Source organism: Osmerus mordax, chromosome 9 (assembly GCF_038355195.1).
Source record: "Osmerus mordax isolate fOsmMor3 chromosome 9, fOsmMor3.pri, whole genome shotgun sequence".
Taxonomy (NCBI): domain Eukaryota; kingdom Metazoa; phylum Chordata; class Actinopteri; order Osmeriformes; family Osmeridae; genus Osmerus; species Osmerus mordax.
Genome location: NC_090058.1, coordinates 16,016,578 through 16,038,417, shown reverse-complemented (window position 1 = coordinate 16,038,417; position 21,840 = coordinate 16,016,578). Strand labels below are relative to the sequence as shown.

At 42.6% G+C, this 21,840-nt stretch overlaps 4 protein-coding genes across 5 annotated transcripts in view; 2 read left to right on the top strand and 2 right to left on the bottom strand.

Moving 5' to 3' along the window:
- Positions 1-2,115, top strand: part of syne1b (spectrin repeat containing, nuclear envelope 1b) — an 88,987-nt gene extending 86,872 nt beyond the window's left edge. Inside the window, exon 145 of the mRNA XM_067244025.1 lies at positions 807-2,115. Coding sequence (XP_067100126.1) covers positions 807-1,065 — 259 coding nt within the window. The 3' untranslated portion in view covers positions 1,066-2,115. The remainder of the gene's footprint in view (positions 1-806) is intronic.
- On the bottom strand, positions 2,109-6,578 carry ccdc170 (coiled-coil domain containing 170). The gene is made up of 8 exons (XM_067244026.1): positions 6,477-6,578; positions 6,056-6,238; positions 5,395-5,712; positions 4,919-5,119; positions 3,693-3,866; positions 3,302-3,544; positions 2,748-2,951; positions 2,109-2,615 (listed from the first exon to the last, which is right to left on the bottom strand). Exons 1-8 carry the CDS (start codon positions 6,519-6,521, stop codon positions 2,307-2,309), a joined length of 1,677 nt encoding a protein of 558 aa, XP_067100127.1. The 5' UTR covers positions 6,522-6,578; the 3' UTR covers positions 2,109-2,306.
- A 289-nt stretch (positions 6,579-6,867) lies between these two features.
- rmnd1 (required for meiotic nuclear division 1 homolog) lies at positions 6,868-11,063 on the top strand. Of its 2 annotated transcripts, none has more exons than XM_067243558.1 (11): positions 6,868-7,003; positions 7,377-7,820; positions 7,997-8,102; positions 8,187-8,262; positions 8,382-8,421; positions 8,519-8,619; positions 8,726-8,832; positions 8,951-9,015; positions 9,291-9,367; positions 9,542-9,662; positions 10,134-11,063. In XM_067243558.1, exons 2-11 carry the CDS (start codon positions 7,392-7,394, stop codon positions 10,281-10,283), a joined length of 1,272 nt encoding a protein of 423 aa, XP_067099659.1. In that variant the 5' UTR covers positions 6,868-7,003; positions 7,377-7,391; the 3' UTR covers positions 10,284-11,063. The 2 variants fall into 2 exon arrangements, with proteins under 2 accessions (XP_067099659.1, XP_067099660.1); XM_067243559.1 differs by having other exon boundaries at positions 6,886-7,003; positions 7,381-7,820.
- Positions 10,877-20,040, bottom strand: akap12a (A kinase (PRKA) anchor protein 12a). Its single transcript, XM_067243556.1, has 4 exons — positions 19,933-20,040; positions 17,818-17,917; positions 11,890-17,638; positions 10,877-11,768 (listed from the first exon to the last, which is right to left on the bottom strand). The coding sequence occupies exons 1-3, from the start codon at positions 20,038-20,040 to the stop codon at positions 11,922-11,924; spliced, it is 5,925 nt and encodes a 1,974-aa protein (XP_067099657.1). The 3' UTR covers positions 10,877-11,768; positions 11,890-11,921.
- Between the last annotated feature and the right edge of the window lie 1,800 nt (positions 20,041-21,840).

Genomic DNA, 21,840 nt, shown 5'->3' with positions numbered 1-21,840 from the left:
TGTACCTGAATACCTGTTTCGCTGTCAGTATATTATGTATTTTAGACAATGTAAGTAGCTGAACAGTCCCAGCTGGATGAAGTGCCCTTAGAGTCAGTCTGACAGTAGCCAGTGTGGACAGATGACTTGGTATTCGTATGGGTTGAACTGACACAGAAATGAATAAAGGCCAGAGAGGTAGCCTGTTAACGAGACGGCTTCTGCTCTGAGCCCGTCTTGGCATGCTTTGCAACTACCAGGACACAATCCCCAAAGCAAGCTTTTCAGGAACGTCCCATCAACCTGCTACTTGCAGCATGCATCTTGTCTTGTGTCTTAACACCCTCTACAAAGGAATGCCAGCTCAAATGTTTGTTCTGCGGTTTGAATAGGATTGTACCGTGCTGTAACGTCTTCACAGTTTATTAAGTGTATCACATCTATCTGCTCGTCCTTCAAACACCAAATGGAAGTATTGATCACCAATATCATAGCTAGTTATATTAGAATTACACTCAGTATTAATACTTTGGCACGATTAGATTTACTCCATCATTCATAATGAGTTTAATTTGTTAGCTTAGGTCACTCGATCAAGCTTGTAAAACCTGCACACTGCCCATTACAGCCCTTAAGTCCAGACACATAACCGACATACCGCCAGCACTCAGTATGACATTGGTGACTCTAATGCCCAGAGAGAGAGGGATCTGTGACTGTTCCCATCAGAGGACGCTATGATGGTCTAAACGTGTGTTGTCGGCGTTGTCCTGTCGTCCTGTCGTCGTGTCGTCCCCTTTCTCTCCCCCCTCCCCTCCTGGGCGCAGGTCACGCAAAGGCGATGGGTCCGCTTCCTGCCCTTCTGACCCCGAGACAACGCTGCCACTGCCGCCCCGCCCTCCGTCCTTCCTGCGGCGCGTCCTGTGGGTGGCGCTGCCCCTGCAGGTCCTCATGCTGCTCCTGCTGCTGGCTGTGGCCTGGCTGGTGCCCCTGACCGAGGACGATTACACCTGTTCTCAGTCCAACAACTTTGCCCGCTCCTTTTACCCCATGCTCAGCTACACCAATGGCCCCCCTCCTGTGTGAGCCCTTTGGAGACCAGGTGGGGGTAGAGGCCGGCCTGGGATTCCTGTCCAAGTGGAACCCTTGTGTTTGGGTCCCACCTTGATGATGGAGTCAAATCAGATCAACCTGAGACCAGATCTGTGAATCTGATCCTGGACATGGCTCCGCTGGGTTGTAACACTGTTGCTGTTCCAAGTCAACCAGTCTGTGTCTGTAGTGTGCTACTCTTAGGCGAAAAGCAACAGTTTTTTTCTACTTAATGCTCTGTCAGTTGTCTGTGGAGACATTGGCATGAGAACCAAAAAGAAGTTGAGACTGCAAGGCTGGAACTGTTAAACTGTGAAACAAGGAGGCAGATGGGTCTCTAGAACTAGCTAACCATGGCACCTTTTGTTATGTTTGATGAAACATTTTGCTTGTAAGTTTGCTTGTAACAACTGAACATTTGTAAAATAACATGTCAAGATATCTTATATTGCAATTATTTTTTTACATGTATTTTGGCATGCAGTTTATTTACAGTTACTATGTTTCCAGGTCTGTCAGTGTTTAATAGTTGACTTTTACAAATTATTGTGACTGGATGTAGGAATCTATTTAACCTGAATTGTCGAACATGTGTACGTTAAACAAACAAAATCATGAAAGTCTTATATTATAAGATGAGAAACTTGAACACCTTTCAAATACGTCGGCCATGTACTTTACATCCTTTATTTTTAAACTGACGATATCTAATATATTAGCAATTAATATTGAACATTTTAATGTATTAAAAACACCATATATTTTGTATGGCTCTATGTCAGTGTTAAATGTATCACAGCCCAGAATTATTGAATAAGTTCTGTATATAACAATATAAATGTATAACTGGCCCAAAATCACAAACATTGAATGCCAATTGCCAATTTTGTGATTGTGTCTTTTATTTAACATACTACTGGAAAATGGTTTGCTAGGTGTTGACCTTGAAAACCCCATCTAACACTGAAACAAGAAACAGAAGCATATTAAGGAGCTATATTTAATCAAACCCATATAATATTAAATTATATATTAATGATGTTACACATGCTATAATACCCTGTACTTCGCCATTCAGTTTCAGTCAAATATGAATATGTGCCAGTTTTATTTATCCTGATTTTAAGATTTCCCCTTCCAGTACTCAATACTAGGTTCATTCATGTATGTAGAAAGCTTGATAAATCATTCGCACTTCTATCCAGAGTGCAGTCCCATAGCTCCAGTTTACTGGACTAGGTTTCATGCAGAGGGAGAGCCTGGGGAGCAGCTGGCCTCAGAGATGCAGCAGAGAGGGCAGGCCTGGACCCAGGGATGTCAGCGCTGCCCTGGACCCAGGGTTGGTGAGGGTGCTGCTGGGCAGGGTAGGGCCAGGGCAGCCTGGGGTGGTGGAGGTGGAAGTGAGGGTAGTGGAGATGAGGGTGGTGTTGGTGGTGGGTGTTAAATAAGCCCTCCATGTGTTTGATGATCTCGTAGTCGGGGAGGGTCAGAGATGTGACATCCAGACCCACCATCTTGGAGACCACCATGCAAAAGTCAGCCAACTGGAACAGAAAAAGCCAACAATCACTTTTGTTTTCATTACTGATTCACTGTACCTTCAGGGTACTCATCGAGTATCTACAGACATTAATTATTGTAAGAGTCTCATCCCACCCCACCTCATCCCACCCCACCTCTCTCTCCCTCTCGGTGAGCTGGGCCAAGGTCTGTCTGAGAGTGGCAAGCTGCTGCTGGTCCTCCCTGGCCGTCTTCTCCCAGCTCTGGAGATCTGACCTCACCATGGTGAGAGAACTCTCCACCTCAGCCTTCCCCTTCTCCAGCTCCTCCAGCCTCCCACTCTGCTCCCCCAGGGACTGACTCTGCTCCAGGACTTGGAGCTTAGCATAGCAGACACAGCATAGGCCTGAACCGCTGGCTACATTTCATGTGAGAGACCGTTAACTCCACAGGATATCCAAATACACCACAAGGCTATTGAATCTTAAATATGGCAAATATACTATAATATATACTATAAGATAAAATATTCTGGGTCAGCATTTGGTGAAACCATAAGTAGGGAAATACTTGAAACTTCCATACAGTTTAATTCATAGAATGCAATACTTTAAAGTGCTTTAAATCATACACGACAAACAACATATACTTGTAGTGTAGCATCTCATCTGCCAGTTGGTTAGATGACCTTTCCTCTAGAGGTGTGGGTCTGGGCCCCCCTCCCTTCTACCTTCAGCTCGTTGGTGTGGGAGAGCTGGGCCTTGAGCTCTGTATTGGACAGCTTGGCGGAGCCCAGCTCCCCTCGCAGTCGCTCCAGCTTCTTCTGCAGCTTCCGGGCCTCCAGGTGGGCGCCGTCTCGCTGCACCGCCAGGGCTGAGCGTCCGTTCTTCTCCTGCTCCAGGTCGTACAGCTTCTTCCTCAGCAACTCCATGTGTAGCTCCTTGCTCTGGAAACGTTCCTTCAGGGCCTTCAGCTGCGACAGGCGTGAGTCGACGCACACATGAGCACACCCAAGCATGTACACACCGAGTAGAGGGGGGAAAAAAGGGACGTAGGAATTCAGGTGAAACCTAAATATACTGAACTGTGTACCCCTGAAGAAGGCTGTGTTTAACTTGTACCTTCCTCTGCAGACCGTGGGCCAGAGTCTTGCTCTCCACCAATGCTGTCCCTTCCTGTTTGACCAGCTGCTCTGCCCGGGACAGGATCAGGTGCAGCCTCATGTCGAACCCCAGGTCAGCAGCGATGCTGTCAACCTTCATCTTCTCCGACAGCTGTTCCAGGAACTGCTCATACTGCAGAGTGGCACATCACAATCGGTACAGGTGTTTTCCAGGTGTGGGTCCAACGCCAGCCAAACCAATCAGCAGAGAATGTGTCATCATAATGGGATAACACTGTGTCTTGAAAAACACAGACTGCTCCTCTGCACTAACGACTGTAATACTGTTAGAACCAGGCACTTCTAGTGCTTCACTATCTGATTCACTTACTATGTTCCCACTTTGTATTTCACTTGGGAAAGTGTCTGCTAAATAAATAAATGTAATGTAATGAATCTCAGCGCCTTACATAATATTAACTTTTCCAGAGACCTCACGAGGTATATGGTGTCAGAGTGGCACATCACAATCAGTATGGTTACCTTCCAAGTGTCACTCCAATGCCACGAAAATCAGCTGACAAAGTGTCATCACAATGGGACGACACTTATTGCCCTCCACTATGGCTGTTTATCAATCCGAACAACGTTAGGAACATACTGGCGTTCTTGAGAAGAACGTGTTTGTCAAGCGTCTTGCAAGAACGGTCTTGCGAGAACGGTCTTGCAAGACCGCGAGGACGGAGAACGATTTGAGATGCGTGTGTACTTGCAATGACTTCTGGGAAATCAGATGCGTTCTCGCTGACCAAGTCACCATCCAATGCATCCTCGATAAAAGGGGTGGATCAAGAACACTTCCGTTCTTGGTGACTTGTGTTCTTTGGATTGGAACCGTACTTGGGCAATGAAAGATGACGTCAAATGATTTCGCACGAACGCAAGAACACAAGAACGTAGAAAAACGTGGATTGACTGTTTATCAATCCCAAGAACGCTAAGAATGTACTTGCGTTCTTGCCAAGCGTCTTGCGAGAACGGTCTTGCAAGACTGCGAGGACGGAAAACGATTTAAGATGCGTGTGTTCTTGGTGACTTGTGTTGTTTGGATTGGAACCGTACTTGGGCAATAAAATATGACGTCAAACGAGTTCGCAAGAACTCAAGAACGGAAAAAAACGTGGATTGATAAACAGCCTATGTTTCCTTTGCCACAACGTGTCATCACAAGGGGACGGCGCTCACATGATCCCTGCTGTGACTCAGGCCGTCCCGGTGGACGTCTGCTGCCAGCAGCTCCGCCTCCAGGCCCCGCAGGCTCTCCCTCAGCTCCTGCACCTGCTGCTCGCCCAGCTCAGCCCTCTGCAGGGCCCCACGGCGGAGTTCTGACTCCAGGACCACTGACTTTGATGCATCGGACAGCCTCTTCTCCAGCTCCGTTATGGTCTGAAACGTTCAATGATTCAAAAAGGATTATTGTTCAGTCTTTGTGACAAAATACATATTCCTTTAGCCGCCTCATAGCATAAACAGAAAGAGGGAAAAAATGCTAATGTGAGGCAACATAAGATAGACAATAGTAGAAGTACATGAGGAGGATTGTATTTTAAAACCATTTTTCCTTGGTTCAGTAAATATGTTATTATTATTATTATTGTATGTAAACAGCAACACTAGTATGAGGAAGAGCTATAGAGAAAGACCACAGTTAGCTAGCCTACAGTTTTTGCATTCCCCTCCCTGGAGCAAAGGTCAGCCAGACTTTGCAGTATTTCTCTGTCAGTCTGTAGGGCTTCTCCAGTGTGGCCCAGCAGTAGACCCACAAGCTTGTCCCGTAGATCGTTCAGTTGGCCCAGGGCTGCCCGGGTCTCCCCTTGGCTGGCACGGTGTCTCCTATCCAGCTCCTGGACCTGCTTTTCCAAGCATGCTGCCTCCAATTTAGCTGCCTCTATGACTCGGCTGCCAGCCTCCAGCCTCTCCAGCAGACTCTGCTTCTGGATATCCGTGCTCCTCTTTGACACCAGGGCACTGTTCAACTCCTGCAAGATACGTTCAGTGAGGTAGACAGTACTGGAGGCCCACTGGACAACACAATAGCAAAAGTAAAGGTCTCACTGTCTACTATAGAAAAGGATAATGATTAATTTTGAACACACACAGTATGATAGTAGTCAACTGTTTGCACATAGTTGTTTTATGCCTGGTAAATACAGACTGTTCGTTGACTAACCACCAAAATAATGTTAGAACTATGTACTTCTGATCCTTGATTTTCTGCTGTACTTTCTTCATGCACTATTTGTATGTCACTTTGGATAAAAACGTCAACTAACCGAAAAAAAAGTCTATGTAAAATGTGTTATATGGCAGTGGGCTTGATACCAGTCTGAGGGACTCCAGCGACTCTGCAGTGCTGACTGCAGTCCTGTGTTCACAGCCCAGCTCTGACACCAGTCTCATCACCGTCTCTCTGCTGGCTTTACACTCAACCTCGTACGACCTCATGCTCTCCTCCAGCACAGCCACTCTCATCCTCAGCCGGTCTCTCTCATGAACCACATCCTGCTGAGAAGATGGAAAGAGGCCAATCTGTCCCAGTTCAACAAACTTGAACTGTCTTCTGAAGATATTTGTATAATAAGACTTATGGCAATTGGTTAATTATGGTCCCATTTGCTAAGTAAACTGTCAAGTTTAAAAAACATGAAAAAGCTCATGTAGTTATTTAAGTTAAGTGAAACAACCCATGCAATATGTAAAATGTATCTTCTCAAAATAAGATACAGTCAAGTCACTGATTTACCTCATCCCATCTTCTTTCTTGTACGTCTACATCAATGCCTTCCATTGTAGGATAAAGTTAGTATGATAAAGATGTCTTCAGCTTAGATCACGTCTCTGTTTGAAGTTTCCAGGCAACAAAAAACATTGGCTAATGTTTTACCAGAGAGGGCGCTAGATGGAAACGTACTGCCTATTTGTATTTACTTACGTAACACCACTACTATAGTGTGGAAAGCTACATATGTGTTTATGTATTATTTGAATGATTTATCCTAACCACCAAATGTATTGTAATACAATTGATGCTCGAAAGTAATAATATCGTCTTCAAAACAATAAGTGCAAGTTCGGAGGGGTGCGTCTTAAAAATATTCGGACGAGTCGCGTTCTTAAAGTCGTCATTCGAATGCGACGTGGCGCAAAAGAACTACAAAACAAGCTGTCATGTCTATGACACTTAGTTATCTTTGAATACTTACCGATGTGTTTTACTATGACAATAGCCGTCGTTGGCTGTACAATATTTTGTTTGAAAAGTGTGACTTGGTGAGTTTGGCTACGTTCTTAAGATGTGTCAAACTGTTTCTTGCTATTCCATTCATTGAAGCAAGGTAGCTAGCTTGTGCTAGCTTGCATGCTACATCATCGTCATACCATACTTGCTACAAAGTAGCTAAACGTTTTGCTGTGGCAAACGATTATTTCGTTCTTCTGTGAGCCGCATGAAACATATGATGTCTAGTGGTTACAATGGTTATAATCAAACTTTGTATTGCGATTATATCTGTGTACATGTGCACTCTTCGATCGGAAGCCAAGGTCAATCTTCCAATGACGTGAGATTCGGATGTAGTGGTGTCTTCATAAAAACATGATGAAACTAAATGACAATTCTCTTTTCTCCCATCTGTCTGTGGAGTCAGTACATGTAGGTATGATTCTCCGAACTCTCTTCTGCCGACTGAGAATTCATCAGCCTTTGGTGAGGACAGCTGTGTCATCCCATTCTGGTGTGGCAGATCCAGTCCAGCAACACAAGTATGAGACACAAACAAAGACATTTGCAGCCTTGAACAGCTCAGTATCTTTTCCTAGAACGGCTCGTGACCAATGCTGGACATTAGGACAAGCTGTGCAACATAATTTGCACAAGCCACAGTGTTTCAACACAAGGACATCTTCAGCTGTCTCAAGTGATCTCACCCAGTACCGGAGTGTACAGATGCGTTTCTACTCGACACTGCCTATCAAAACTGTGTTCAAGCCAGCTTTCAAATCTGTGCCTCTTCCTGGAAAGAGAATACCTAAAGGGCCGAGAACCAAGCAACCTTCCAGAGCTAACCAGCCTGTCCAGGAGGACACGGTACCTTTACACCGGACTTGACACATTGGGGCATTATAACACTAATGCTACAAATACTACAATTACTAATACTGCCAAAGTTGATGCCACTAAAATAATACTGATACTTTCCATCCAGTTTGTTGTATTGATTACTCAATTCATAAATTACAGTATGCCCCTCTCTCTTCCTGTAGGATGTGATGCAGTGTATTGCCTATGCTACTGCAGACCAATATCATTTGCCTACTCTCTGCCATGATCTCATAGCCCATGGCTTTTATGAAGTAGATTTGCCAAGAGGTAAACATGCCTCAACTGTTTTAATCATTGTTCTGCCAGTTCTAGACCTGAATATGCTCATATTTGAATATATCTTCATTTCAGATGCCTCAAATGTATTGGTAATATGCACAGACAACGTTTCAAAACCAGGAGACAATGCACTAATGTTTTTCTTCAGGTATGTCTGTAATATCAAAGTACTGTATGTGTAAGCATGACTGGTTGAGGACATCAAATGTTGATTAGTCTGAACAGTGCTGTTATCAAAGCCTAAACTCTGATGGTTCTCAACTCTAGGGAAGGCTCAGTGGTGTTCTGGAATGTTGAAGAAAAAACGGTAATAATTTTTGCATCATAAACCCCATAGGCATGTATTTAACTTTTTGTGACGACACACTGGTTCAAATGTAATATTTTCCTTTATGTTATTGCAGATGAAAAAAGCAATGAGAATTCTAGAACAGCATGAGATCCAGCCCTATGAGGTGGCTTTGATCCACTGGGAAAATGAAGAGATAAACTATCAAATTGGAGAGTATGTACCATATATATATATATCTTAAAGCTGTTTAGTTGGTGATTACATGTTTTGTAAAAACAGGAAGTGTTAATTGGATGACTTTTCTCTTGGTTTGGGTCAGAGGAAACTCCAAGCTTCACCACGGTAACTTCCTTCTGAACAGTGAGATGGAGCAAGACCAAGCAGTGTTGGAGAAGTTCGCATTCTCCAACGCTCTCTCCCTGTCAGGTTAGCTGAATTCAGTGTTTTGTCACTGTTTCAGTGATTAACAATATAGTGTTGCTGTTACTGTACGTGTAAAACATTGGCATTCAGACAGCTGTTCTTTGTCTCTGTTGTGTTGCAGTGAAGTTGGCGATTTGGGAAGTGTCTTTAGACAACTTTGTAGACTCCATACAGTCAATCCCAGAGGTAAATCACTTTCCAAACATAAAACCTTTAACACTTGAAAAACAAAGACTGTGGACCATCTATAATCTATTATTCATAAGTACTAATGGATAGTGGTGCTTGTACAAATATAGAGTATCTGATTACGGAGTGTAATGCGTATTTTATTGGTTTGACCTTTAAAGGCACACCACATTCATTGTTCATATTTTTACCTAACCTGAGCCCACCCAACTTACTTCTCTGATACTTGAATTAAACGTTACCAACATAGTGGACTGACTCTTTCTAAACAGATGCTGAAATCTGGTCAAAGTGTTAAGCTGTCCAGGGGAGATGTGTTGCAGAAAATCGGGGAGCTCTTTTCTCTGAGGTAAATTTAATCAGCTGAAAAAGTTATTGTTGAATGAAGTCCTATTCAAATGTTGGCAAGTATTTTGTTTTGTAAAATCTATCTAAACATAACCATAAAATGTGTATGAGGATGATGATAATACCAGCATCCCCCATTAACTCTCTTTTCCCTGCTTGTGTTCGATGTTTCCAGACACTGTATAAACTTGAGTTCTGACCTGCTCATGACGCCTGACTTCTACTGGGACAGAGAGGAGTTGGAGCAGCTGTATGACAAGACCTGTCAGTTTCTCAGCATCAACCGCCGCGTCAAGGTAGTTGTCCCACTGGTCACCCCCACACATCACCATGGCAGGGCTAGATAACCAAAGCTCCATTCTGCAATGATGCGTAGTGCGTATGTTGTGTCATGGGTTACAGTCCCAAATCCCTGCTTCTGAATTGCTGGGTAAATTTTGTTTAACTTTCTTGTCCAACAGATGCATTGTGGGTCTTGCCACATCCTGTATCAAACATGGCATATGTACACATATTGTAGCTGTGCTATTGTGTTCATTTCTGCAGTGTATAAATGTCAAGTCAGTCTTTTTATGTGTATGTGCCAATACTGTGACAAGGAGGGTTGTTCATGGCTACTATCTTTCAAGATTAAAAACAACAGACCTAAATGAACAACGACCCTCCTTTGGCCCTACTTTACGTTTGGCACAACGACTCATTAAACAGATCTGTAGTGAGATCAGATCTAAGGAAGTGATGGGTCTGGTCCTGTGGTGGTGTCTCAGGTGGTGAACGAGAAGCTGCAGCACTGCACGGAGCTGACAGACCTGATGAGGAACCACCTGAGTGAGAAGCACAGCTTGAGGCTGGAGTGGATGATCGTCATACTCATCACGATTGAGGTGATGTTCGAACTCGCCAGAGTCATCTTCTGAGGAGGTACGATGACGGTGGCAATAGTTCACCTGGATGTAAGACTGGAAGTAAAATATGTACGAAGAACAAACACAAGAAAGCATTGCTGGATAAGAAACTAGTTTTGTAACATTTTGGATCATAATGAGAAATAGAAAGAAAAGAAAATAGCTAATTGGATTTAGCTAATTTCACTCCATACCAATACCTATTTTAAATTATTATATAGATAACTCTGTTTCAGTGTACAGTTGTGTGACAGAGTGTAATGTTGAACACTGTTGGTGTGTGTGTTTTGGAGTGTTTGTTTTGTATTGACTGTATTTCTATGCGGAAATGACCATGTATTTGTCTGGTAAAATAAGTCATAATAAAAACAGATTTGATAATCTATTTGTGTCTAAAATCTGATGAGATACAATTAGAAAATAAATATTTCACAAAACAGGCTGTGCTTAAAGGAGCAGATTTAAAATACTTTTATTTTGCCTGATTTACAATCATTTGCATTAATTTCAGCTTTCAAATATAAAAAGTGCAACAACATGTTTGCATTTAGTTATTAGTTATTACATCGTATAACATTGGCAGGAATGTAATTTCTACAAATGTTAAGAAACATTTTAACAGCAGCCAATCCAAAAGCCTAAATAAAGGAAAACAGATCTCATATACTACACTTCCATTTGCTCATTCAGATACACACACATTGAAACAAAACAAGTATGGACAAGCTGCCATTTTTGCATTAGCAGTGTAAGTTATTGTTTTATATTATTTTACACAATCTGTAAATAAACAATTTCAAATAATGTGCATTTATATTACATTTTACAAACAAAAAATGTCAGTGTGCCATGCCAAGCAGTGTAACGCAATGATGGGGTGTAAGGTTTCTATTTTGGTGTCTTGTACACCAAGTTCTACATGAGTAGTGGGTGTTATGTTATGAATCCACATAAAGTTCATGTCTAGAATATGTAACGTCATCCATAATAATTGGTGTTAACCATTGCTACTGCAAATTACAGTTCACCCTGTACGCCAGCTATATTTGTCACTTAAGAATCAGAACTGAATACCTGTTAGTGTTGGATGACTTTACGAATAAGCAATTACGGTTTCTTCCTAAGTCGACAGGACTGAAAACAATAAGGTAAGAAATGACATACTGTACAATGCAAACATAAATAATGAAATATACATTATTGTACCTCCAAGGATAGATTGTAACACATGGGACCTTCAAAAGGAACAAAGAAAACGTATTGAAAGAAATACTACTAGTACTGTTACACTTTGATGTAACACTATGTAAAGAGTAATATGAAATGGCAACCAACGGTGGGTAACTGAATTCAGAAATCTTATGTTAATTTCCAGTATCAGGTTTGGTTGAATGTGACTTTTTCAATGGAATTTTATGTGTTGTGATGGATTGTTCGACAGCATGTTGTCAACTGTCAGCTCCTTGTGGACTTATCCGGTTGTCTTTTTCCTCACATCTGAGGAGACGTGCAAGGACAAAAATAAAAGGATTATTATGGCAAAGTGTCTACTGAAAATATTGGTGTACATATATTACACATCATGTTTTAAGATACTGAAATTGAAGAAATGTCTTACCAATAGATTACATCTATCAGATGATGACGGCCTCAATCGAAATCAATGATACTAGTGTCCATCATCGATTCGATTTCTGACAGACAACTCGGAGGCTCAAGTGCAATATCAAAAACGTCAACTTCTTCACTCTCCATTCCTGCTGTTTCATCTGGCTTCTGTGTTTCTTTACTGTCCTCTTCTACGTCCAGGACATTCCAATCCTGAGACACATTGTGGTCACTCATCCCTAATTTGGGTTGTGTATTTTCCTGCGATTCCAGTCTTTGCAGACATTCAGCAGCTTTGCTCCATGTTCTCCCTATGCTCTCCTGGGTGTCTATATCTTCTTCAGCATCTAGCCACACATCTTGTTCAAACTCCTCCTCTATTTGTCTCTTAATCTCCTCCCCTGTGTGCCTTGTAACTGTGTTGGTCTTGTGTACCTCAATCTGTCTTAATGGTTCAAATATTTCTGGTTGAGGGACTGGCGTCTCGACAACTTTTAATTGTCCGATGGGATCCAATTTCTCTGTTGCTTGAACTCCCACCTCAGATACCTCTGTGTGTTTCAATGGCTCAGTTCTCTCAGAAACCGGCCGGATGGTGTTTACAACTTCCTGTGTTTGTCCAAACTGAAAGTTCAGTTTCACCTCCAAAGTCAGACTTGAGGGTGTCCCAAGATGAACTGCTGAAGACACCATGCCTCCGCTTGTGGACTGTTCCACCAGGGGGCCGACCGTCTGCGTCATCTTCTCCTCTGTCTCTTCTTCCCTCCGTCTTTCCACAACCGATGACTCCAAGGCATCTGTAGCACCCTCTGGAACTAAGTCAACAACTAAATGATTGGATTCAACTTTCTTTTCCTCAAGATCTCTCTCCTGCTCTGGGATAGAAATATCTGCCAAATTCAGAGGAATGACTGAATCATTGTTGACTGTATCTTCTTCAAGAACCAGTTCATCCTTGGAATATGACCCTATATATGGATCCCCACCAACTTCAGTAGTAGACTCAACTTCTAAATAATTTGCAGATGATTGAATTATCTCAGTGACACTGTGAACTAAATAGCCATCTGTGTGTTGACTACCTGTCTCCATAGTATCCTCTGGTGCTTTATGGAGCTCTGCTTCCTTCATCAATTCAGTGTCAACCTTGTCATCTGACAGTGGAGCTTCTGTCAGTGGCAATGGGGGTTCCTGGTTCTCCGTTTCATGTTGATGGATTTCCGAAGTGATAACGCTACTAGCCTCTTCAGTGACATCCTCTTCGATCTCCGAAGCAGCTGACAAAATGTCGAATGCTTTCTCCTCTTCACCACAACCATCTACAACCACCACAGTATCAGTGGTAACCCCCTTAAGAGTAGTCTCAACAACTACCTCTGCTGACTCCACATCAATGTCCACCACCTGAACCTGGATTTCATGGTCATCCATACACTGCATCAGTGGCACGTTTTGCATTGCATTCTCGTCTTTTACCTCTACTGCCTGCACTACAAGGCTGTCTATCTGTGGGGTCAAAATATCCACTCTCTCTACTAGTTCTGGGGACTCTACACCGGTTGCCACAACAGCTATCAAAGTTTCTGAAACATCTGACATTTCTGCCATGGGAGTATCGGGGATGTACGTAGAATCTTCTACTGCCGAGCATATGATAAGTTCAGCCACTGGAGCGTGCTCAACATTTGCCCTGTCCTCTGGAACACTCTGAAGGTCCTCTTCTTTTTCCTCCTCCACAGTGACATCAGTGATATTGGCTTCCTGTTTACAGAGAGGCTCCTTGGAGAGTGAAATTACCTCTGATTCTGTTTGTAGAATGTCCTCTGCTATAACCTGCCTTTCAAGAACCTGTATTCCTATCACCTCGGACTCCATGGGGGCCACATGTACAGGACTGGCCCCTCGTAACTCCTCCACCTGTTCTGTTTTTTGATTCTCGTCCACTGTGTCAATGGGTTTGGCGACTTCACCACTGTAATTCTCTAAATATGGTTCTCTGCTCTCTTCTTGACTTTGCTCTATATCTGTTTCTCTTTTTCGTTCGACTGCTGTAATTGTCGAATCTGCTTCTTGAAATTCTGTAACTGTAGCTATCAAGTCGGATTCTTGAAATTCTATTTCAGTTTTGTTAACATCATCCATTACAGTGTCAGTCGAATCAACATGTTCAGTTTTATTCTTGGTTTCCAGCTCTGTGTTCAATGCCTCACTGACTCCAGTTACACACTCTCTCAGCAAGAAACTCTCATCAATGGCACTGTCAAGGCTTGTACAGATTTCTTTGGACTCAAAAAATTCTATTTGTTCTTCCACTTCACTAATATTTCCATCTGAGTCAAACTTTTCCATGGTGTCCTTAGGCATTGTTTCAGTGACTACGGTTTCACCTTGAACACTGAGTTCACTATCATCCAGAATGTGCTGTTCGTCAGTGTCTAGACCACTAGAGATTGCTTGTGGCTCAAAGAATTCTGACTGTTCTTCCCCATCATTAATACTGACAGCAGAGTCCATCTCATCAGGTTTATCCTCAGGCATTGTTTCAGTGATTTCAGTTTCACCTTGGATGTCATCAATAACTTTCAGTTCTTCTGGCTCTAGATGTGGGACTTCGATTTCGTCTTCAACCTGGAATTGGCTATCATCAATAACTTTCAGCTCTTCTGGTTCTAGAGTTGGGAAGATTGCTCCTACACTATAGTCTTCTTGTGGTTCTATGAAATCGAGGAGATCTAGGTTATCTGTGGTCATTCCAGTTGCATCAAACTCTTCAGTTATATCTTCAAATGGAGCTTCGCTAACTTCAAATACACCCTCAGTTGACGTTTGGCTGTCATCAGTGGTGTTCAGGTCGTCCGATTCCGTAGATATTAAAATTGTGTCTGTTATCTCAAGGGCTTCGGCAACATCAGCTTTGTGTACCTCATCTGTGGAAATTCCAGCTGATTTAAACTCAGTTTCAGCCTCAGGAGCCACCTCTGTGGAAATGGCCTCTCTGATGTCAGATATACACTCCACCAGAGGTATCATGGGGTCTTTAATTGGAGTTTTAAGTTCATCACTGTCTAAATCTGTGCAGATGGTAACTGCATCTGATTTTGCATGTGCTTCAAACATTTTGGCTTCCATGGGTATCCCAAATACCCGGGGAGAGACTGAAACGGCTACTCTCTCTATATCTGCATCTTCTGTAGTTACTGCGAACGTATCTGGAGTGACACAAATGGTTTCAACAACCTCCTGCAGAAGGGCTTCTGTTTCAGTGCTATCATGTTCTGCTGGGACTGGTGTTGTGTTACCCGACGTTTTAGACGACTCGGTCAGCTGGGAAACAGCTGAAACCATTTCTGTTGTTTCATCTGCAAAGGAGTCATCTATTGGTTCCAGGGCGGTAACAGCCTCTGATGTCAACTCTATTAAGTCTTCAGCTATGGTGTCATCTCGGGCAATCTCCTCAGCTGTGGACATAGGTGTGGCAACAGTCTCCTCTATCACACCCTCTTCAGTGATGTCACTGAGTTGTTGATGTTTACTAATGAATTCTGTTAGATCCTCAAATTCCTCCACAGGGGTTGAAGATCGTGCCATGGTGCCGTCGGTGTCTTGAACACTTTCTGGTTCGGAAGGCACGATGGCAATGTGAATAACCAGATCGGATAGTGGACTGGGAATGCCTTTCTCTTCTGTTTCTGCAGACATGGAGCTTTCTATGACTGCTTGAGTTTGCAAGTTGTGGTCATCTATCGGATCAATGTCAAATTCAGACAATGGAACCACAGCTGGTGTTTCTGAGTCTTCATCGTCCGATCCAGCAGCCCTTTCAGCCTCATCGGAGGACATTTGGTCCGGTTTTCCTTCAGTCTTCCTCTTTTTGCGTCCGGATATGAGTTTCTTTATTGAAAATGAAGAATCGTCTTTAGTGATATCACTATCAGAGAGTGTCAGGTCTCTGCCAACCTCTTCCCTTTTGGCCTTCCTCTTTGGGGTGACAAGCCTTTTAAGGGATTTCCAAGTAGAAGTGCCATCCCCTTCTGAAGGACTGACACCTTGGTCAGGAGAAGAGTACATAGGTTCGGAGTCTCCCTCCTGGGAACTGTCTAATGGGGACTCAGTTGTGTCCCTAGGTTCATCGGCTGACCTCCGACCTTCCCTCTTATGCACAGGCTTTTCGTCTTCCGAGTCCGATGTCTTTCGGCTCCTTCTCTTCCCAGATCCACACAGGAAGGCCTCCCAATCGACTTTCTTATTCTGCTCTTCCGTGCTGAGGGTGATGATCTCTTCTCCCTCACTTGCCTTCGGATCCTCATGTGGCACTACGGGGGCCGCCTCATCATCGCTAATGGAGGGCCTTTTAGGTCGTCTTTTAGGGGTAACCAGCTTTTTGAAAGAAGCCCAGGTGCCATCCTTCTTCCTTTCGCCATCTGAATTAGCATCACCCTCAGATTCGTGACAAGAATCTACCTGACCTGGTACCACTGTGATTTCTCTCTCTTCAGCCCCCTCTGGCGAACAGGCAGGAGTTTCTCCTCTTTGATACTCTGCTGATTCTGTGGATGACTGAAGCTGCTCCAATGAAGCTGTCTTGCCCTTCTGCCTTTTGGATAGTTTCCTCAAGCCAGCGCCAGATAAGAGCTTCTTGAGTGGACTACCTTGAATTTTCTCTTTCTCCTGAGAGCTGAGAAGGACAGCTTCGTTTGAGATGATGGTGGATGGACACTCAGGAGCAGCTTTCTCTTCCTCATGAATATGTTCGTTGTTGTTACTCATTTCAGGGACATCAGTCGTCTCTGTGTTTCCTATGTCTAACGTGGGAAGCATATCAGTTTTGACTTCACTGCCATTTTCTTCTGTCTCTTTTGGTGTAATTGCATCCTCTGGTTTTCTTAGCTCTTCAGGTTCTTTTGCAATACTCTCATCTTGCGTTTTTTCCTCCTCTTCTTGAGGCTTTTTCTTTTTTCCTAAACCTGCGAATATTCCTGTAGTGAAAAAACGTTTAATAGGAGACATGGCATCCTCTTCCTCTTCAGGACTGGTTTCTGCATCCTTTTCAGATGTCACCTCTTGTTTGGGTGGATCTTCTTGTCCATCGAGAGTGACTGGGTCTAGCTCCTCTGTGCCATTTTGAACACACGGCACTTCTTCAATGGTTCCTCCTGCCACTGAGTTCTTCTCCTTAGTGGTCTCAGGAACTTCCTCCACAGTAATGTCTTCCGTTGTTGTAGGGCTGGACTTTGAATCACTATCAGATGGCTCTTGTTCTGGGCTCAAATCAATATTCTGTTCAGTATTTTCACTTGCAGTCCCCTCTGCAGTGTCCTTGATATCATCGAAGGCACTCGTTTCTGCCTCTTCCTCAGCGGTCAACTCCGGAACTGTTTCTGACTTTTCACCCGCGTCTTTTTTCACAGTCAGTTTAAAACCGACCATACTGAAGAATTTTTTAAAACTCTCATTGATCTCGTTCAGTTTTGCCTCCGCTTCACTCATGGCTGGCTTGGACACATCCTCAGGCGAGTCCTGTGCTGTGTCGTCAGGTGAATCCTTCAGTGCATCCTCTGGTGAGCCATTTGATGCGTCCTCAGGTGATTTCTTTGTTGCATCTTCAGGTGAGCCGTTTACTGTGTCTTCAGGTGATTTCTTCTCATCCTCTACGTGTGCCTCAGGTGGGCTCTCAAGAGGCCCTTCTCCTGTCTCCACTGTCTCAAGGGCTTCTGAGACATCCTCTTTTGGAAAATTAATAGCTGAATCTGTCTCACAATCTGACAAAGGGGAAAATAAGTATTATTATATAATGTTAGATAAGAGTTAAGATCATTTAATTGTTTATTATATTAGACTACATTCAAACAGCTTAGTTGTACCACACAGGCAACCATGTTCCTGCAGGGTCCACCATCTACGTGTGTCTATTGTATGTGCTCAGAGACTGAGTATTTACCTTCTGCATGGACATGGTCTTCACATACCCCATTGAACTCTTCAGGCGGGAACTCTGCTTTTTCATTCAACCCTGAGATCTGTCCATTTTTTGGGAGTAACTGAAAGAGAGTAAGATCATTTACATTAACAAATATTTTTTTTGCAGATGCTTTCCTCCAAAGCACATGTAGTAAGTGCAACTGATAATCAAGGACCAGAAGTGCACAATTCTAACAGTACTGCTATATCACCCAACTACAGGTTTGTTCAATGTAGAACAAGATATGGTGAGATTGGTGTAATACACCTCTTCATGCCATCATCATCATCACTAGCGTTGCCAAACAGCCCATTTACAATCCACAGGAACCTTCAGTTGATGAAGTAGCCATGTATTGCACAACTATGACAACCTGTATTGCAACATTGTCTTGGTGCATGTGTGCAACGTTACAGAGCACAAAATCGTGGACATACATGCATTAAGGTCTGAACCAAGCTAAGCAAACAGAAAGAGAGAGAGTGAGTGAGAGAGAGAGAGAAAAAAAGTGATCGTTCACACCAAGCTTTTAAAATGGGAAAGAAAGCACTATGGAGAAATGAAAAGCTTTTAGTATCAGAGGCTTGGCTGGATCACAGCAGCTGACTCATGAATCTATCCACTCCTTCTGTGCAGTGATCTTTTAGAACACAACAAAGGCCTGTGCACGCATAAATGCACAGTTGAACCCCCCTCTAAAAACCATAACAACCACTTTTTTCCCTCACAAGAACCCAAGTGTCTTTCACACAACTTAAGCCTAATATTACAACAAAGAGTTAAGTTATATTAATCTCAGGTAATCATTGAGGATAACAATGCTTCTTGACTCCAGTCAAGTACTGGGAAAGTCTATCATACCAAACGTCCTGCTCAGCCATGGCCTGAGTAATCCTGTCAAATACAGAATACATAATGTTGTCTCCAGAGGAATGCAGTTAAGAGGAAATTCCATCTCTCTCTCTGGGGAAAGATGCTTTACTTAGATCTCAAAATATAAGGTCATTATTCTACCCTTGGTGTCCACTGCCCGTGTATCCTCACCATGGAGGCTTCCAACACTGACTTCTGACATACATGTAAAGACTGAGACATGATTCCAAAGTGAAGCAACACATTGCTAACAATCACTTGGTCAAAGTAAGCAGGTGGTACTGGAGAAGGAACACCTGCCCAGACACATAACACAAAACCACATACCTATGCAATACACACCACCATAAACAAACTTGGAACAAACTAGGTAGACTATGAAATTATAAACACCAGAATGTGATTAAATATGACATTTTTAGCAAAGGTGCCCTTCAATTTAAAGCTTCTGTACTAATGCGTGATGGCGGTACTTCAAATCATGACAACATTTATTAAGTTTGAAAAGGACAGGCCTAAGGGAATACAGTTTGTTTGTTATTTAGGGTGCAGTAGCAATAGATGATCTGGGAGTAAACCTGTTATAATGAGGCAGTGAGGTTTTTCCTTCATCTGAAATATTAAGCAACAGTGTTTATTAATTCCTAGTTTTGTTGTTTATTTTCATCACAAAGTGATCCATTCCTCAATTTAAATCAGAAATTAATTAAACTATTTACTTATTAAACCGTCTTATAAACTTGCAATAACTGTTGATAAAGGGTTGTAATCCTTTTAATGTGGTTTACCTAAACTATTGGAAAGAGGTTTAAGCTTTGGAAAGAAGAACAAACGTTATTCCTTTCTTTTCTTAGATATGTGATGATAGGGATCCGCTTTGATAAACTTCATGAGCCATATCAGCATATTGCAGTAGGCAGACAAGCCACTCTTAGAGGCTTACAGTAAATTAATGTGATCAGTACTGTGCTTGTAATTAAATGTCCCCAAACGATGGTCTTAAGAAAACAGTTAAGATCATAGGTGACTAACAGGAGTGGGTTACATGTGACAATGGATTAGCAGTTTACATGGATTTGTTTACAAAAACATAATAGGCTAATGTGTGAAATCATAGTTACGAATATGATATTACAAAATATCAATTTGTTGCTACACATTTGATATAAGAGTAGGTTTATTGGGATGATGTTAACTAGCTTAGGCCTATTTGAAGTTTACCTTGTCTTCAATGTTTTCGTCATCTTGAACATCATCCACTTTAACGCTCTCCTCTTCGGCTACAGCTTCCCCCTTGCCATCCCGTGGAGATGATTGCGTTTCTCCCATGATCTAACAGCCGCCGTCCCGAAGAAGTCTGCGGTGAAAAATATGTGGTACGAAATATCCTAGATCTGAACCGCTGCAACGGTAATCTCCGGGACAGTAAGATTCCGAATGGTGCAGTCTGGTCTCTTGCAAACTCTTTTGGAAAAACACCTCCCTGCTGTATCACATGAACAAGTCCGGCCCGCCTTGCCGCATCAAAAAACCTGCCTAGATAACACCGCCTGTCCTTAGATGACAGTTGCGAACAAGGATATCAACAAGAGCATTAGTCGCACCGCAGGCAGTAAGCTAATGTCCCCCTGTTCGTTTACTTCAGTATATCAAATCCCGATAATTCTTCAAAGGAGGAGGTGATTAGAATATCACTGACACAGAGAAATAATCAGTTGTGTCAAGTTAGGGGATTCTGTATGTTTGCCTGATATGCACAGGGGCGGAAAAGTAAAAAATAAAATAATTTTATTTTTATTTTTGCTTGTCAAATTCGGTATCAATACAATGTGTAACTTAACAGCATAATATGACATGACCTGTTCGATAGTTTGGTCTAAGTTTGGTCTATATCCTTGATCAGCTTACAGTGAACCTACATAAAAAAGTCTCTAATTTCCTAATAAAGAAAATATGGTTGTCTAATACTGTTTGTGGTGCCTACAATTTGTAGTATCTTAATGTGATGCAAAGTTGCGAGAACTCTTGCAAAGGTTTACCTTCCAAACATGATTATGTTCACCGTCTCACTATCAGGCACAACAAAAGAGATTTAAGACATGGACATTCATGTGCATTTGACCCAAAGTGACATTCAACCCTCTGGCACATACTGTGCATGACCCTTATTCAGAGGAAGCCATTCAGTTGCTCCCATAAATGACTGAACAAATCTCATTAGAGATAGGGAGGGGGGCTCATGACTCTGGCTTGTTTTTGCAGATAATACTGCAGGGTCATCTTCTGTCTCACCAAAATAAATCCCTAAACGACCACACAGATTGGACTCACCCTGTGAACAACTGGATGTCAGAGTTCATCTGCACATCTTCTGCTGGACATGGAATGTAATTACTGTGTGACTAATGCTATCACATCAGTGTCCCCATGGTGTACTGTAGACCATAGGGTAAGTTCCAGGCAGTTCTGGTCCTTGATGATCTGTTGCACTTATTTTTATGCACTATTCTTATATGGCTTGGGATGAAAGTGTTTCAATGAATAAAAAGTCAAATGTGTGGAAGGAACACTGTGGTGGTCAGCTTTTGTTTTTACTGTACCCACATTCAACAGTTACTGAATGCTGCACACCTAGCTCATTCTAGTATGAATCTGTGTACTGTAACAGACATTTGCTTAATTTATTTTGAAACACTCCATTTTAACAGAATGTACAGGAAGAGCTGTTATTGCAGCATGTGATACAAAACCTATAATCTACAAAAGGCTAACACATTACATTTAGTCATTTAGCAGGCGATCTTATCCACAGCGACTTGCAGTAAGTACAGGGACATTCTCTAGGAAATTCCTAACATACTTGCAACGAGTACAAAAGAAACAGCATGTTGCAAGCATGCATTCAGACCTTTACCAGAGGTTTAACCAGCCCCAATTAACCCAAAAACCCGGTGTTTCCTCCTTACTGAACATGGGTCATCTGTTCTCCAGTGTTTCCTCCTTACTGTACTTTGGTGTAACAGTGGCATACCTCAGGCTCTGTTATTGAGACAGAAGTTTGCAGTTTGTACTATTTAAATGCCCATATTTACAACTCAATGTTAACTTCTGGCTACATTACCAATTCCT

Excerpts from the sequence above, each read along its gene's own strand:
- ccdc170 (XM_067244026.1), bottom strand. The coding sequence starts at position 6,521 with ATGGAAGGCATTGATGTAGACGTACAAGAAAGAAGATGGGATGAG. Across the intron at positions 5,713-6,055 it reads CGCTGGAGTCCCTCAGACTG|GAGTTGAACAGTGCCCTGGT; the intron begins GTATCAAGCCCA and ends CGTATCTTGCAG. Across the intron at positions 2,616-2,747 it reads TCACCGAGAGGGAGAGAGAG|TTGGCTGACTTTTGCATGGT; the intron begins GTGGGGTGGGAT and ends TTTCTGTTCCAG.
- rmnd1 (XM_067243558.1), top strand. The coding sequence starts at position 7,392 with ATGATTCTCCGAACTCTCTTCTGCCGACTGAGAATTCATCAGCCTTTG. Across the intron at positions 7,821-7,996 it reads AGCCTGTCCAGGAGGACACG|GATGTGATGCAGTGTATTGC; the intron begins GTACCTTTACAC and ends CTCTTCCTGTAG. Across the intron at positions 8,620-8,725 it reads ATAAACTATCAAATTGGAGA|AGGAAACTCCAAGCTTCACC; the intron begins GTATGTACCATA and ends GGTTTGGGTCAG.
- akap12a (XM_067243556.1), bottom strand. The coding sequence starts at position 20,040 with ATGGGAGAAACGCAATCATCTCCACGGGATGGCAAGGGGGAAGCTGTA. Across the intron at positions 17,918-19,932 it reads ACGAAAACATTGAAGACAAG|TTACTCCCAAAAAATGGACA; the intron begins GTAAACTTCAAA and ends ACTCTCTTTCAG. Across the intron at positions 17,639-17,817 it reads AGACCATGTCCATGCAGAAG|ATTGTGAGACAGATTCAGCT; the intron begins GTAAATACTCAG and ends CCCCTTTGTCAG.